Genomic DNA, 16,467 nt, shown 5'->3' on the forward strand with positions numbered 1-16,467 from the left:
TATTTTCAAGGCATACTGCAAATAAAAGCACATCAGTTATTTTTCACAATTTAATCATTCAAAGAAAAAATCGAAGTTATTTAAGTTAATTATCATCCCTTTGTTATGAAAGCATGAAAAATTTTCAAAAAAACTTTAATTTGAGTAAGAAAATTTTAAAAACAAATAATATAAATCATTTGATCACTTTGATCTGAAATTTTCAAAATAAAAATTCTCTCGAAATAAGACTTTTCTGGATAAAAAAAAAGTACAGTTAATACCGGATATAATCACGTCGAATACAATCACATTCGTTTATAGTCACAATTTTCAATGCACCGACATTTTTTGCTTATTTTTCATTCATTTTTCATCGCATATAATCACAGGGCTGAAAATATATAATCACATTTTTTATTACTATGGGTGATTTTTTCAATGAAAAATCTGTTTTTTGATTAAAATTTTCAATTTTTCGCATTTTTAAAGATGTGCTCAAATAAGTCAAAATAATGTGTATTTATTATCAAAATTGTTCAAGCTAGTGAAAAAAGTGTATTTGTGCGGAATTTCCAAAAATAAAAAAATCGACCCAAAATTAATTATTTCAAAAATTAATTATTATTTTTTTTCTGTGAAAAGCATCATCGTGTATAATCACAATCGGATATAGTCACAAAAAGTTGTGCAAAACCCCATGTGATTATATCCGGTTTGGACTGTATTATTGCAAAGACATCTAACATTTGCATGCATATGTTTCGAAAAAGAGACAAAATTTGAGGATAATAAATTGAGGGTGTTTGTTGTACTCTAATCATTTTCTAATATTTTCACTTTTAAAAAACTTCATCGTCAATTTATCCATTTTATTTCAGACACATAAACTATCCTCAATAAAACTGAAAACTTAAAGAACACAATAATAATAATTAATGAATATTTTTAGGTTTCATTAATGTCCTTCAAGTTTCATTATGCCAAAAACTTTTACAAACAATGAAAAAAATAAGCAGAAACCTCAAAAACATTTTTATATCCTATTTTCTGAGAATTTTCATTTGATGATATTATTATTATTTTTTATTCCATTTATTCCTTTTTATTTTAACATTGTTCATTCATTCACGTTATTCTTTCATGTTTGTTCGAGCAAAATAATCTCACCATGTTTCTGTGTTTGTGCACATTTATTCCCTTTTCCATCTTTTGTATTCATTTTTTGAAGTTATTGTGGTTTATTGAGCTGAATGCGAGCATCAAAATAATGAATTTCAACATTTATTTGAAAATACTCTTGCACAACTGTCACGATGAATTGTTAAAAATTTTATTTTTTTAATATTTTCATGCTTAATTATTTTTTCAAGAGTAAATTAGTTTCAATTTTGCTTTCTTTCACATCAACACCATCGTTTATAATAATTATTTTTGTGCAAAGGCATTAAATTAAACAATATTTGAATTTTTCTCAAGCATGTAATTTGGGAAGGTAAATTTAGACTGTACCTTTTCTTTTTATTATTAAACATTCATTAATCAATATCCATTAAATGCTTGAGATAAACTTTGAGTATTAGAATTATCATGTTCAACATTTAGAATCTTTTATTATCAATTACGTTTATTTTAAAAGAAAAGTTCAATTCGAAATACACTCATTCAATTTCAGCAAAATACGAATGCTGCAAAACAAATACAGAAAGCAAGTTCATTCAAGACGTCAGCTCAGAAGCTAGTTCTCGAGGAAAACAAACATCCTCAAAAAGTTCAAGACTGTATAAAAAATTTTTTTTTCGGGAGAATTTGCTTTAGACTAGTAATTGCAATATTTGCATGAATCATGATTGATGCAAATCAGTTTATTGATCGTAATGGAATCCTTAAAAATGAAAATGAAATCACATTATGGTTTCTTTTCATCTCTTAGATTCAAAATAAAAATGTGAAAACACTCAAACAATATTCAAAATAACACATTTAGAGCTTTCACTTTTCTTTTTCCGAAAATGAGAAAATTGACGGAGAAGAAGAATGAAGAGACAAAAGTGAAGATATGTGTGAGAGAAGTCTTGTGCATACAACAATTAGTGGAGCTTGAAAATAATCAGATTCTGTGTTTATTTTCAATGAATAAGGATGCTGACAAAGGAATTCTGATAGCCTTGCCAGAAGAGTATGCAAAGTGAGGAAATTCATTTGGATTGACAAACATTTTTGAGATAAAGAAATTGGTAAAAGCTGCGATGAATAGATTTGTTGATGGGCTTTGGGAGATGAAGAATAATTTTGTTGATTTTCAGAAATTATGTTCAATTGACTATGCTTCAAACCAGAACCGGAAACAATTACGAGTGGAATGCAAGAATGTTCAATTTCTTTCTTCACATTGTACTTAAATATTGGTGAATCAAACAAACGGTTTGTCCATGATCCAACAAATATTGTATTCACAGTTTCAGAAAACGTTACAGAAGACGCTTCATACAAAAATACTTTCATTATCCTCTCAAATCCGTGATAGAGCTTCAATGAATGAGGAGACTGAATATTTGAGTGGATTGAAGGAGGAAGAGGAAAAGATTCAAAGAAAGAGATCAAAGGTGACCAAATACTGAGAAGGAGTAGATCACGAGAAGAAATTGAAAGAAGAGCAGGAATTTTGTCGAACAACAAAGAAGACGATGATTGGGCCGAAGAAGATGTTTGACATTGTAATGACGAAATGTTGGATGAACTGTAACTTTCCAAGGCATCATTTTGTTTACCACTAAATAATCCGATGATGTCAATTCTTTGAGAATCTGCTGAATGAAGAGAAGAGAATAAACAGTCAAGTGCAGATAGAGCGATATGAGAAAGTGGAAGAGAGCATGGAATTAGTCGAGAAGAACCAAACTTTTGAAATGAATTGGAAATTGATTTTTGATTAAAACGATGCAAAGTCAATTTAGCCATCGAAGGATTTGCGATAGAAGCAAAAGGTGTTATGGCCGAAGAAGAGTAAGTTGATGAACTTGGATATTCTTCATTGAGAATCGAAAAGCAAGTGCAGAGCAAGTGGCTAAGAGGTGTCGAAAAAGAGAACTCGTGGAGTTCTTCTTTGGAAGATGATGAATCTTCACAATTTAGGAATGATTGTGCCAACAGAGCTATATCATTCAATTTCTCTAATGAATTTCTTGGAATAATTGGAATTTTTCTCCCAACCTTTAACAGTTCAGAAAATCGTGAGAAAATGTTAAATGCCGAAAGAGGACTGCAATCTTTGCACTCACAAATTGATCCAAGTTGTTGCCTTAATTTTTCTGAGTCTGCACTTGAAGCAGTGCATTCATTTTCTTTTTCCTCTTGCTGCTTGAGTTGATTGTTGTCTTCAATGTTCTCTCTATTTGAATCATTGCTATAACACTTCAAGACAAATGAGCTTGCATCTGGAATGAATGCATCCCCGAAAGACCGAAGCAGTAAAAGTGAAACTTCAGTTTCCGAACGGCAGATCGAAGCCATTGTGGGACGAGATGTGCTGAAAAGGAGAGGTGTTGAAAAAGAAGAGTCAAAAGCTGCGATCATATGACTTTGAGGTAGAAAGCTATCTGATGGTGCTGATTGAACATCTTGATTGTCATTTTTCAAATCTTGTTGGCTCAATCTTGAAGGCTCTGAATAAACATCCAAAGGCGTTACTGAAAGAGTGGCAAGAGGTTCTGTAACCTCGATAATTGCTGAGCATTGCACATTTTTCACGCCAAAAGAATTATCAACGTCATGCATCAATTGCTTTGACACTTTGCTTGCTGATTGCCCAAACTTGGATTTGATGATCTTCGCCCGAACCGAACTTCCATATGAGCATAGCAAATAATTAGACATATCACAAAACTGCTCTTTTAAAGCAGAGTTTTCTTTTTTTGAATTGTCTTCAATGAGAGATTCAGCAGAAGAGCTCTGCTTCAATGAAGCAGAACTCTGAGTCAAGTTTTGTGCACCGTCTTGTGAATTGTGCATGTCAGGAAGAACAAAAGCGTTTTTGACTGAATCAGAGTCTGATCTATCTGTTTGCACACACCATGAACTCGAAAAAGAATTTTCATCTCTGAAATCAGATCGCTCTGTTGTTGAGGCTTCCGAACTTTCTTCTTCTTCTTCTTCTTCTTCTTCAGAATTATCATCTTCGCTCTCTTCAATTGATTCTGTGGCTTTATCACTCTCTTCTTTTTCCTTTCTCGTCTCTTTTTTATCTTCGTCCTTTTCGACCTTTTCATTTTCAACTTTTGCTTCTTCAACTTTTTTATCAGATGATAAATTTTCTTTTTCATCAACATCTTTCTGCTCTCCAGCTATTTGACCAATACTGGAATTTTGAGTCGTTTCTAATTTCCAATCTTTTTCATATTTAAATCCATCATCTTGATAATTTGTTGGAGATGAAGGAGGAGTCAAAAATGGATCTGCAACATAAACTTGCTCCGATGGCAATGATCTTTCATCTTCGTGGTACGATTCACCTTTGGACTCAAAAGAATTATCTTCTTTTTCTGCGTTTATTTCAACTTTTATTTTCTTGTATTGTGACATTTGTTCATCAATATTATTCACTTGAGCATGTTGAGGTTGCAATACTGCTTTTCTTTCTTCCTCTTTTGAATTCGTCTCATTGTTTATAGGCACTGGATGCTTTGGTGAATCCGAATTTCCTTCATACAACTCAGAATCTATTAAACGAGGAGAAGGCGAAGGAGTAAGAGATTCATTTGCCAAATCTTGAGCGACCTCTTTAGGTTCAACAACTTTTTTATGATGCAGTTTCTTATGATGTTTTTTCCTTTCTTTCTTTGAAAGTTTTTTCTTCAAAGTTGAACCTTGTTTTGCCGCTGAAGAAAATTCTTCGTCTTTTACATCATTTTGCTGAATAAATGCCAAAGCCCGAGTCAAAAGAGCAGAGCAGCAAGAATCCCACTCAGCCATATCTTGAAAATCGCACACATCTTCAATCCCAAATCGAATTGAAGAATATTGTAACAAAAGTGATGAATAATCAATCACTTTGAGAGAAATGCAAGTATCGTTGGATCTACTCAATGAATGCAAATCATTCTCCACAGGAATACTTAAAGTTGGAGTTATTTCATCTTTCATAAGTTTGTTAATCTCTGTCATAATATCTTTGAGCGATGAAGCTTCTCCAAAATTTTCACACTGAGATTGGAGTTCTGGCAATGAGAGTTCAAGATGCGAAATCGAGTAAACAAACAACTTCCAAAGTTGCATCATTAAATTTATTGAACACGATTGACTTAAAGAATCATTTGATGAATGTTGCGACCCATTAAGAATACGAGAAAATAGTTGGATGAGCAATGCAATTGAAGAAAAGCGAAGTGGAGGACAAGATACAGCCAGAAAGATGGCATATCCAACGACATTATGAAGGATGCAAACAGAAAACAAAGGCTCTAAAGATGAAGAAATGTAACTTAAAGCTTCGAATGATGAAGCCACAAATTTGCATGCAGTCAGATACATCGCTAATAGCTGGCGTTTTTGTGCTATTTCCAAAGATTCAAATAGCAAAGAAAGTCGAACAATTTCGCCATTTGCTTTTAAAGTGGATGAAACCATATGCGATGAAGTCTCCTCATCGCTTGAATCAATTATCTTCTTGTTGTTTGTAAAAACTCCTTCAAAAGTGTGCTGATCCCACTGAATACCAAGTGAATGCAAAAGCAAGCATATTTGCTGCAGTTGTGTAAATGCAAACTTAGTTATTCTCCAGCAGCCATTACACAGCTCTGATGAAAGAAGAAGCAATGTTTTTCTATTTGTTGAATGACTGCTTGTGGTAAAGATATTCTGAATTTGTGAAGAAGCAGAAGAAGAACCAGTAGATGATGAATTAAACGAAGAATTGCATTCATCATTGAAGTGGGAGGATAAGTCTTTATTTGAGCTCCAAAGATGAACAGACTGTGCAGCATACGAAAGGGTGTGCAGAGCCATCAAATAAACAAACGGAAGAGATATCTTTTCTCTGTGAAAAGAATCTGTGAAAACTGAATTAATTGTTGGTGTAGATCCAAACGAGGATGGTTTCGCTGTCTGTATTGATAAAAGAAATGATGGATGAATGAAACAAGGCCAAGATTCAACAGGCTTGAAATCGTCGCCAATCAAACAGCCATCAGAAGTATCATTCTGAGGTTCTTGAGCAGAAGCATCGATTTGATGAGATATCTCCAATTGTGCTTCGTCTTTCAATGGCATTGGCTGAATGTTGTTAACAGCTATATTATCTTCTCCTTCATCAATGCAATCATCTTCGATTGGTATGTGATTCGCATCTTGATAGTATTTATGGAGCTGCTTTAGAGATAAATATGGTCCAAGAGGTGGAGGCACAAAACGATGCCCCACACTCCCTGTAATACTATCGCAAAAGTTTGAAGAAGAGGAAAGGAAACTCCGAGTGAAAGGAGAAGTTGCAGTTCCGCAGAGTGATATAAGAACAAACAGATGTCGGATATCTTCATATTCCGTCAGAAGCGGAAAAGGAGTTGAAAATGGAACGACATCAACAGATTTTGAATGATCTTGAAACTGACCCATCTGACAGTCCATCAAATCCGTACTGCCAGTTGCATCTGAATTGCTGGTTTGATTAACTTCATTTATCACCTTTTCACAGCACGGATAATTTAACTGCGGAGAAACATCCTTTAAATTGTAGAATCCGCTCGCAATCCACCATTCTTCTCTCACATGCTTCTTTCTTTCAGCTGCCTTTGAGCTATTCTTTGCAGATTTTGATCTCTTAACTCTTTTCTTTGAGACATTCGAAGCAGAGAACAATACTCCAGTCTGCGAGAATATGGATTTCTGCATTGTGCCTGCCGATTCGGGACCGACAAGAGCAGCAGAGAAAGAAGCAGCAATTGTGCGCGCAATGATAGCATGCCGCAGAGGAGAAGAAGATATTGATGAAAAAAAGAGAAGCGGATTGATGAACGAGCGAGACAAAGGAGGAAGGAACGGAGAGAAGCATCGATGAGATGTGGAGTGAGCAAGAGAAAACGAAAGCTTTGAAAGTGGGTCAGCCAACTGAGTCAATGCATTTTCAGAATTGTCTGTTGGATGATCTTTTGAAGCTGAAAACAGATCGTTAAGAAACGATGACGAATCTGAAGTGCGTAGTAATGGATTAATCCGACTGAATTGAAGGTTATACGGAGATGATGTATCTTTTGCACCTTCAATTTTAATTTCTTCTTCTGTGGATGAAGCCACAGATGTTGACCGAGAATGAGTTTGGGATTTCTGCTCGCTTTTGATCTTCATTTCTTTCGCCTTGTCTGTTAACAACGCAGCGGAATATGTATCAAATGCCATCTGAGCATCTGACAAAGAAATGTGTGGTGTGACAGGCGATGGAATTGCTCTAGGAATAAATGGCTCAATCAGAATTAATATCGTTGCAGATTTGTGAGGGACAAGCGAACACAACGGGCAGGATATCATTTTCTTGAACTCTGTCACAAATGATACTCGTTCGTTATTGCGCGAATCTGAAAGCTGAATTGCAGAAAACAAAGGAAGTGGAATGTCATTCACATTTTGAATGAGAGAGTTTGCACGAGACTCAAAAGAGACGGCATTAAACAAGTGACATCTATGCGGACATTTTCTGATGCTTTCTTCACAAAATATATGAAGAGATGCCCACACACAGCGCCACATTTCTTTGAGAAATCGAAGACTGTTTGAATATGCAGCAGATTCATCTGACTCACTGCAAATGGACAATTCAGAGATTTTCAGATTTTCATTCAACGAACTTTCAGCAGCTTGATTGATACCATTTGAAATGTCTGCTTTTGCTTCGAGAATGAGTTCATGAAGTTTGAAGAGCATAACATGAATAAGATGCACAACAGCATCACTTACCACACCCGAGCCAAATATCAGACAGTTGGTCAATAAAGCTCCGAATTCCTGAGGAAACATCAGAAAACGGTTTGATTGAACAGTGTTCTGTTGAACTTCTTCAAATGTTGATTCATTCAAACAGGAATAATAATTTTTATGCAGTTTTGCAATATTTAAGGAGATTGCTTTCAATTGAACCACAAACACATCAGACAAAGAACGCACAATTTGAGCCAGGGAAGTTTCCCATTGAACATACTGCGTTTTTTCTTGTGTTCGCTTTGCAGAAGCAGGCGTTGGCGAAGACGAGCGAGAGACTGAGAAAGCACCCAAAGAGGAAGAAGGTGCATGGTGACTATCAGAATTTGATGATTGCGAAGGAGTTCTTGAATGAAAAGCCATAGGCATATCTGAAAGAGTTTGCTCCTCCTCATCACTTTGGCCGATGAATTCGCTGACTGTAAAACGAGAACGGAACAACGAGCCAAACCAGATTTGCTTTGACATTGAAATTATTTGTTGAATTGTGCTCACCACAAATTGAGAGTCTTCCACAGAATCCCAATGACCAGTACTCAAAATGGTTGCCAAGGTGTCCATTGCTGCCGTTCGAAGCTCTATTTCTGAATGTGCCAGCATTTTCAGTAGAATTAGTATTCCCAAATGATACGAATGGACTGCTGAATGTTTCACAGAAGAAGACTCTTCATTGGAAGGCCTTTGCTCAAATTCTCTTTCAAAATGAACAGATTCATCAGACTGGTAATTTGATTCTGCAAGCAGTTTATTTTCCTCTTTACTCACTTTTTGATTTAACACACCTTTTTCTTTTCCAATTTCAAGCGACGTTTCACTTTCGCGAAGCATTTGCTTTTTGCAATGGTCAATCACAACCCAAACGAGATCAGCGGCAATCAGAGACACAGACAGATTTCTGTTCACAAAAGTGACAGAAGCAAGAACAAGCAGAAGATCAAAGCAGACACGAGGAGAGAGCAACGACAAGCAGTCTCTTGCCAAATATGACAAAAGATCAATGCAATCCCACATTAGAGAAACAGGGACCTGCTGCTTCTCAACAGCAGAAAAGAATTTGTAATTTCCAAATGAACTTGCAGATGGTGAAGAGGTGCGCTTTTCAAAAGAGTTATCAGACATGACGGAATTCTGACTCTGTTGAGGAACAGGAGATATGCTTAAGGACTGTTCATTTTCTTCTGCATATTTTGAAGATGATACAATCTCAATAACTTCCAAAAACGTAGATGATTCATTCCGATAAGAACGAAGCAGCTTCTTGACAGCAGCAAAATGTCCCACTTTCCATATATCGCCTAGCGAATCATCTTCAAATTCATTCACCGCAAACAGCTTCAAATACTTTCCAGCTTCAGTTTGAGTAACAGTATCTGAACGAGAGCATATAATGTCTTTGAAGGGGAGTCTCAGCAAGTCTGCGATGGATGCAATAATCGTCCTGAATTCGTCTTCGTTCAATTGCTTGCTCCACACATCAACAAGATCTCTCTCTGCTTTTATTGCACAATGTCTCACATCTGTCTGCTGGCTTGTTTGAAGAAGAAAACGGATGAAACTCAAAAGCAACTGAACACTGTGTGTGGTGTTAAGTTTATTCTCATTTGCTTTATTTACGGTATGATTTGAGTTTTCTGCTCTGAGAAGCATTAGCTGCGAAAGAAGTAATCCAACAGCCTCAACAGATATGGCACGAGGGAAGAAAGCGGAAGACTCTGAAAGCTCATATAAGACAAGGAACAACCGACGAGAAAGAAGAGGAAAGCGAAAGATGTTGTAGCGACAGACATCAAGCAATGAACACAGTGGCATTGAATAATATCTGTGCTCGTTGGTGGCAGAAGGAGCAACGGATGGCAAAAAGAGATAGCTCGAAATTTGTGCCTCTGATGAAGTTTCCTTTGAAGGTGAAGAGGAAGGCGAGCTATCATTCACATCTGCTGATTGTGGATTCAAAGAATTAAAATACTTTTTGGATTTCATTAGAGGGAACAATGGCGATTGTACAGGCTGATACAAATGCACATTTTCAAATGGCTTTTCTGAATATACTTCAAATGGATAATCTTCAATGCAATCTTCAAAACTGTGTTCTTTTTCTGTGCTATCAGAAAATACGGAACTAACATCATCCTCTTTCTCACTTCCAATTCCTTCTTTGATTTCATTTCCTTTCAGTTCTTTATCATCATCATAATTTCTTTCACCTTCTTCATTTTCCTCACCTTCATCTCCAATCCATTCATCAAAGTGATTGTCAACGTCCAGCCAAAAGCGGAACTGCTCGTCTTCTCCTTCTTCAGACAAGTCATCGTGGCCAATCTCACTGAATATCCCGCTGTCAAATGGAGACAGTGAATCTATCAATACTTCTGCTTGCGGAGCAAGCTTCGGCGATTTTTCTGAAGAGTCCTGTGAAAATCCCATCGAACTCTTCAGTTTTGGACTTTTTTCAGAGTTTTCTGAATGAATTTGGCTTTTCTCGTCAATTTCACAAGTTTTCCTGTTCTTTTTATACAGTTTTCGCAGAATTCTGGCAATGACTGGATTTCTGACACAAATGTCTCTTGCTCTCTTCTGCTTCGCAATGCGCTTTATGATTCTTTGCCTTCTCCTTAAGCATTCCGTTTTGAGCCACCAGCACTCAGATTCTTCAAAAGCATCTTCTTTTCCTTCACTTCTCAATTCCCTTTCTGATTTCTTTGAATTCATTTGTTCTGAATGAATTTCTATATCATTAAATGGACAATTCTGTGCCAATTCTTCTTTGCCAAGGCAATGTACACACTTCATAGCATCATGTGTAGATAGCATCTCATTCACATTTTCACTTTTGATGCTTGCTTTTCTGGCTGTTGACAGCGATGCCAACGAATCAGACCTCGAGTGCAACAGCATAAAAGTGAATTCTGTATTTGGAGACGGACCAAACAAACTTGTGAAAGGCGTGCGAAGAGAAGGCAAGAGCAGTCTTCTTGAGTTTTTGATGTTGGCTTTAGAGAAAATTGAGATCGTTGCTTGCTTCAGAGAGATCTGCTGAGTGTGACGCTCCACACTCGGCCGAATGGAGTTGACTGAGGAAATTCCAATATACACACTCGAGCTATCGTCATCACTGTCTCCGTCATTCGTCGTCTGCTCTGAATCATCCAAGGAAAGGTACTGCGTGGTGTATGGAGGAGGTGGAGAGGATGTAAGTGACGACGATGAAAAATCTTCGTTTTCGGATTTTTGTGGGTCAACATAAGAATTGTTCGAAGCAACTGATTGGAGATCATAATCATCTGATTGATATGGCAGCGCAGATGTAGATGTAGCAGCTGAAGAAGACGAAGAAGAAGTCAGAGTCAGTGAAGACGAATCATCAGTCGTCTTTTGGCATGCCTGTGTTTCTCTTCTTCTTGTGCTCAGTACAACTGAAAACGGCTCCAAAGCTGAGTAAGACATTCTCTGTGCCATCACATCGATCTGCTCGTCTGACATAAACACGCTCATCGCAAAGAAACAGCGGGACAGCTGCTTTGCCAGTGCGAATTCTGGATCACCAAACTTGTTTGCCTGCTGAAGCAGCTGCAAAAAGCGTGTCACGACTGGAGACACTGCCTGCCACAAAGGAAACAGCTGGACAGCGTCCAAAAGGCAGCTCGAGAGGAGTGCGGTGCAGAATGTGACGAGGCTGCTGTTGATAGACACCTTCTCCAAATGGGCAAATTGAATGTTGCGCAGCTTCAGCTGGGCAGGCGCAGAGGATGTCGAAGCAGATGCTGCTGCAGAAGAATAAGAAGACGGAGTCATCGAAGACGCATCAGACATGCTGAGCGAGGCGGTTGCAATGACAGATGCTGAAGAAGAAGAAGACAATGAGGAGGAGGAGGAGGAAGAAGAAGAAGAAGAAGGCAGAGACAAAGACGATGAAGAACTTCCCAGTGTAGATGAGTACACACCTGTTGATGATGTCACATGAGCAAATGGATGTGACCCAAAAGCCGCTGAAGACTGAGAAGGGGAGGAAAAGGAGACCCGGTCTGTGTCCTGTGGATGTGAATGTGCCAGAGGAGTAAACAAAGGAAGTGGCTGAGGGGATAATAATGCTTCCACATCAGGTGAGTCCAGCAAATCGTGTTTTGCTTCGTGGATGTGCCGGCGCGTGTGCCGATGGCCGGTGGCGGAATAAAGCAGCTCCGATGTGATGGATAGCATGTGGAGCAAAATCCAGTTGGCGACAGACGTCTGCTGCAGAATGACAGCGGTGTGCAGAAAGCGGTGGAGCACAACAGCTGCCAGCGACCACTCATCTTTGGTGACAAACAGCATCTGCGCATCGCTCGGCACCTTCTGCACTTTGAAGGAGGAAGGAGACGAGGCATTTTGAGATGATTGAGAAAGCATGTTTGCTCTGTCCTTTAAAGAACCTGAATGGATGCTGTCTGAACCACACTTCATCTGAAGCAGCCGATGGTGGCTGAGAAGCGGATAGCGCTGCAGAAGATGGTAGCTTCTCCAGAAAAAGAAGCGAGAAGAAGGGAAATTCAGCTTCGAGCGATTGAAATAGCTGAGCCTGCCAGTTGGTTTTGGCAGAGTGAATGAAGATGACAAAAATGGGCTGTTTAATTGCGGAAGAGCAGGACTCCGAAGCACAGCACCAGATGGCAACAGAGAAGAAGAAGAAGATGATGATGAAATCAAAGATGCCTCTGCTGACGAAGATAAGGATGAAGGCGAAGAAGAAGAAGAAGAGGAGGAGGAGGAGGAAATTGTGGAAGAGGCAGGAGACGATGGGATAGAACGCAAAGAGCCTGCAAAAGCATCAGACGAAGCAAAAAGTCTGTTATTTGCCACAATCCATTGCACCGTCCTGATAATAGCACCATACGCAGCCCCAACAATAAGCTGAGCCTCAGATACGAAAAACGCAGGTGGCGGGCGATGGAACGTGAAAGTGATCGGAGCAGCATTCGCTTCAGTGGGTGACTCTTCTGTGTTGGACTCATCTTCGTTCCAAATGAGATACAGCTCAGCAGGCGTGGCCTTGCGATACTCGTTGTTCATCGCTCTTTCTCTTTGCTCTCTTTGCTGGATCCATGGCAGTGCAGCCAAGTTCCCTCTCTCGTCATTCTCCAGCAGAGAAGACAAGCAGAGCGAAGAGTCCTGCTTCTTCTCAGCTGCAATACCCCTCCGCGCAATCGAGGCAATCGAACACACAAGAACCACCTGCGCCGACAGAGCAAACAGCAACGTCGTTTCATTCAGCTTCGCCAAGTCCACATCGGCCTCTTCGCCATGCTGCTCCTTCCGCCCAATCCAATCGCTGAGGAACTTCTCCATCCGCCTCTCTTTGTCCTTCTCTCTTTTTGCTTCCTTTCCCTTTTCCGCCGGCTGGTTGGAAGACGATGGGATGTCAAACCACAGCTGCGAGGAAGAGAAAAGATCGAGATTCAGCTCAATCAGCGGTGACACCTCAGGAGGTGTGGGCTTGCTCTGCTTTGAAGAACCAGCTTCACTAGATTGGCCTGATGTTTTTGCTGATTTTGTGTCATTTGCTTCATTGGACGAAGCTTTTGACTTGAAAAGAATGGAATTTGAAGCTCTTTGCGAGATTGAAGTTTTTGAGCGGGGAATGAGATTCAAATAGATTGTGAAGCGATCGACAGGAGTGAAAGGCGAGCGACCCAAAGAAGAAAGGCCAGACGCTTCTGACTGGCCAACCATGGCAAACGAAGCAGGAAGAGCAGATGTTGGCGCAGAAGAGGAGGAGGAGGAAGAGGAGGAGGAAGATGAATAAGAAGACGAAGTGAAAACAGGAGCCATCATCAAGAAAAGCGTGTCTTTGACTGTTTTCCCGTTGAGCGACGCCGACAACCGCGCAGCCTCGTCGCCTCTGTCAGCAGCAGCAACGATGTTGTCGCTGACAGCCAGCAGCTCTGCAAACACAGACGGAATGCTTCCCTGTGGAGACTGCATTTGGCTGCTGCTATTTGGATCCAATGCAGCAATCGAGCCAGGAGATGTGATGCAATACACAAAGGAGAGGAGCTCTGGCTGGGAGAAGATGGCATACACAATACGAGCAGCAATAGAGCGGCTGAGGCTGTCTGGGGAGTACGAAAGAAGAGAGATGGAGTGGAGAAGAAGAACAGATTCTGGTATTAGGAAAGGACCAAGCGCTGAAAGAAGCCGGAGAACAATACCAGACACAATCGGTGCCACGTAGAAGGCAGTCAAAGACCCTATCAGAGCAGACGACGAGGCTTTGAGAGCGCTTTCTGATGGGTCAAGCGAAGACGAATAAGACGAAACATTTGGAGATGAGGTAGAAGAAGAGGAAGAGGAAGAGGAAGAAGAAGCAGATGAAAGGCCTTTGTATGCTGCAGACTCCAAAGAATCGTCAGACTCTGAACGAGATGAGATGGTGCTGATGACGAATGAAGGCGATAGGCGATGAAGCGGAGAGAACCCAAGTGTGAGCGAAGACAGCGCCTGAATCGTCGAAAGCGCAGTGGGGCTGACTTGTTCAACGGAGCCTTCGAAACCTCTGCCTCCGCCAACAAATGCTTCATCTCCGACACTTCTGTGTGTATAAGGCAGCCCCCAGTTGCGCCATCGCTGAAACACGCTGCTTCGATGTGTCGATGGAAGCGGAACTGTTTGTGTGTTGAAGACTGACGTGGGAGTCATCGCATTTGAAGGAAATGAGGGGAAATTTGCATTCAAACTGGCAGATGTCGATGTTTTAGTGAATGAAGAAGATGAAGAAGATGAGGAATCAGAAATAGATTGAGAAGAACTGCTCCTTTCTGGGGAGCCAATGCGATGTGTGCAAATTCTTTTAATGATTGATGGCTGAATAAAATTGCTCTGGCTTTGCTGAGACACAAGCACGTCTTGCTGTTCGTTCGTGCTGTTTTTATCTGAATAGCATCCAGATGTTATTGATAGCAAAGATGGAGGAGTATTTGCAATTCGATGATCAACCGAAGCCTTGACAGCTTGCAATGATAAAGCAGAAAGATTTAAAAACCCAATGTGACTTGAGCTATCATGAACAAATGATGTAAAACCAATTGATTTCGATTCCAAAGTTTTGGTTTCTTCTAATAAAGAGTTTTTCCTTCTTGGTGAAACCGAACAAAATGGAAAAACAGAATGATATACTGTGCATTCGCGCAAAATTTGTTGGGTGACTTGTTGCATGGTGTCTCTGGATTGAAATTCTTTTGTTTCATTTGCAAATTTTAATGAATTTTCAGATTGTTCTCCTTTATAAGATTGGCGACCAATTGTTCTTTTATTGCTCCTTGTAGAAAGCACTGTTTGTATCAGTTTTACTGAAGATCCTAAAGATGATGCAAGTATTGGAACAAGTTTTGTCTGCATTGAATAAATAAAAAGTGCAAAGTGCGGGGATCTTGGAATGGCCAAAAGAAAATCATAGTTTGTGAAAAGTTCCACTCTCTTCCACATGTCAATAAGAGTCATTTGTTTCATCCCATTATGCATAGCTGTCAGTATATAATCAAAGAGGTTAAATGTATTTTTCGAAATTGTGAAATCTTCTTCAATAATAGATATTGTTTTTTTGACTCTCAGATCTCTTCCAAATCCGAATTGGTTTATGAAAAGCTGAGAAGTACTCACAAAATCTTCAAAACTTTTGTCCTGCGGGCCATTTGATGCAGTATTGCTCGTAAGTTTATGAGAATGGGTTTTTTTATCCTGTGTTTGTCTTAAAAAGAGATGCATTCCTCTTTGATAGAAAGATAGTTAAATTATTAAAACGAAAGCAAAAGCAACAAGTTTTATTAAAATATAAACTAACTCTCTATTGCAAAAGCTCTTTCAATTTAGCAAACGCCCCATATGAAAATTTATTAAAAAAAAATTTACAAATTTCAATGACGGAATTATTTAATACAACAGATACAATAAATGAACAAAAAACAAAATAAAACCAAACAACAATTGCTTTGACAAAAGCACTTCACAAAAACGAAAACTCTCAAGATTTCTCCAAAAATGAATTGAAACAATTCCTCTCCATCTTCCAACGTTTTCAACAGGTGAATGCAATGGAAATGAAATGAAAATAAGATGAATACATATCGACAAAACTCAAATCTCGATTGAAAATGGGTGCTGAATAAAAATAAAAAATGCTTGAACAGGCAAAACTACAAAATTCGCACAGAGACGTGCATGTGCTGTCTGTGAATGTTTGCATGCATTTCTCTTAAAAACAAAAAATTATGAACAAAAGAATGAAAAATATCTTTTCACAACAAGAAACTTAAAATACCAAACTGAAAACGTAAAAAAAAAAAAATGAAAAATAGAAACAAAAAAAATTTTTGAATACAACAAATAAATGCAATTATAATTGGCGAATGGTTATGTTATTCCAAGAATTACAATCCCTTCTCATCTCAATGAAACGAAGAAAGTTGTTAATAAAATGGGATTTACATGCAAAGACAGCATTTAGCTGTTTTTATTTTCCAGTTCATCATTCATTTCTGCTTTCCCAAACAC

At 38.8% G+C, this 16,467-nt stretch overlaps 1 protein-coding gene across 1 annotated transcript; it reads right to left on the reverse strand.

Annotated features, from left to right (window-relative positions):
* Positions 1-1,844: 1,844 nt before the first annotated feature.
* On the reverse strand, positions 1,845-15,164 carry MONOS_508 (uncharacterized protein; the record flags this gene model as incomplete). The annotated part of the gene is made up of 3 exons (XM_067875200.1): positions 1,845-1,864; positions 2,316-14,974; positions 15,094-15,164. 3 exons carry the CDS (start codon positions 15,162-15,164, stop codon positions 1,845-1,847), a joined length of 12,750 nt encoding a protein of 4,249 aa, XP_067735597.1.
* Between the last annotated feature and the right edge of the window lie 1,303 nt (positions 15,165-16,467).

Source organism: Monocercomonoides exilis (assembly GCF_001643675.1).
Source record: "Monocercomonoides exilis strain PA203 chromosome Unknown scaffold2-2631571, whole genome shotgun sequence".
NCBI lineage: Eukaryota > Preaxostyla > Oxymonadida > Polymastigidae > Monocercomonoides > Monocercomonoides exilis.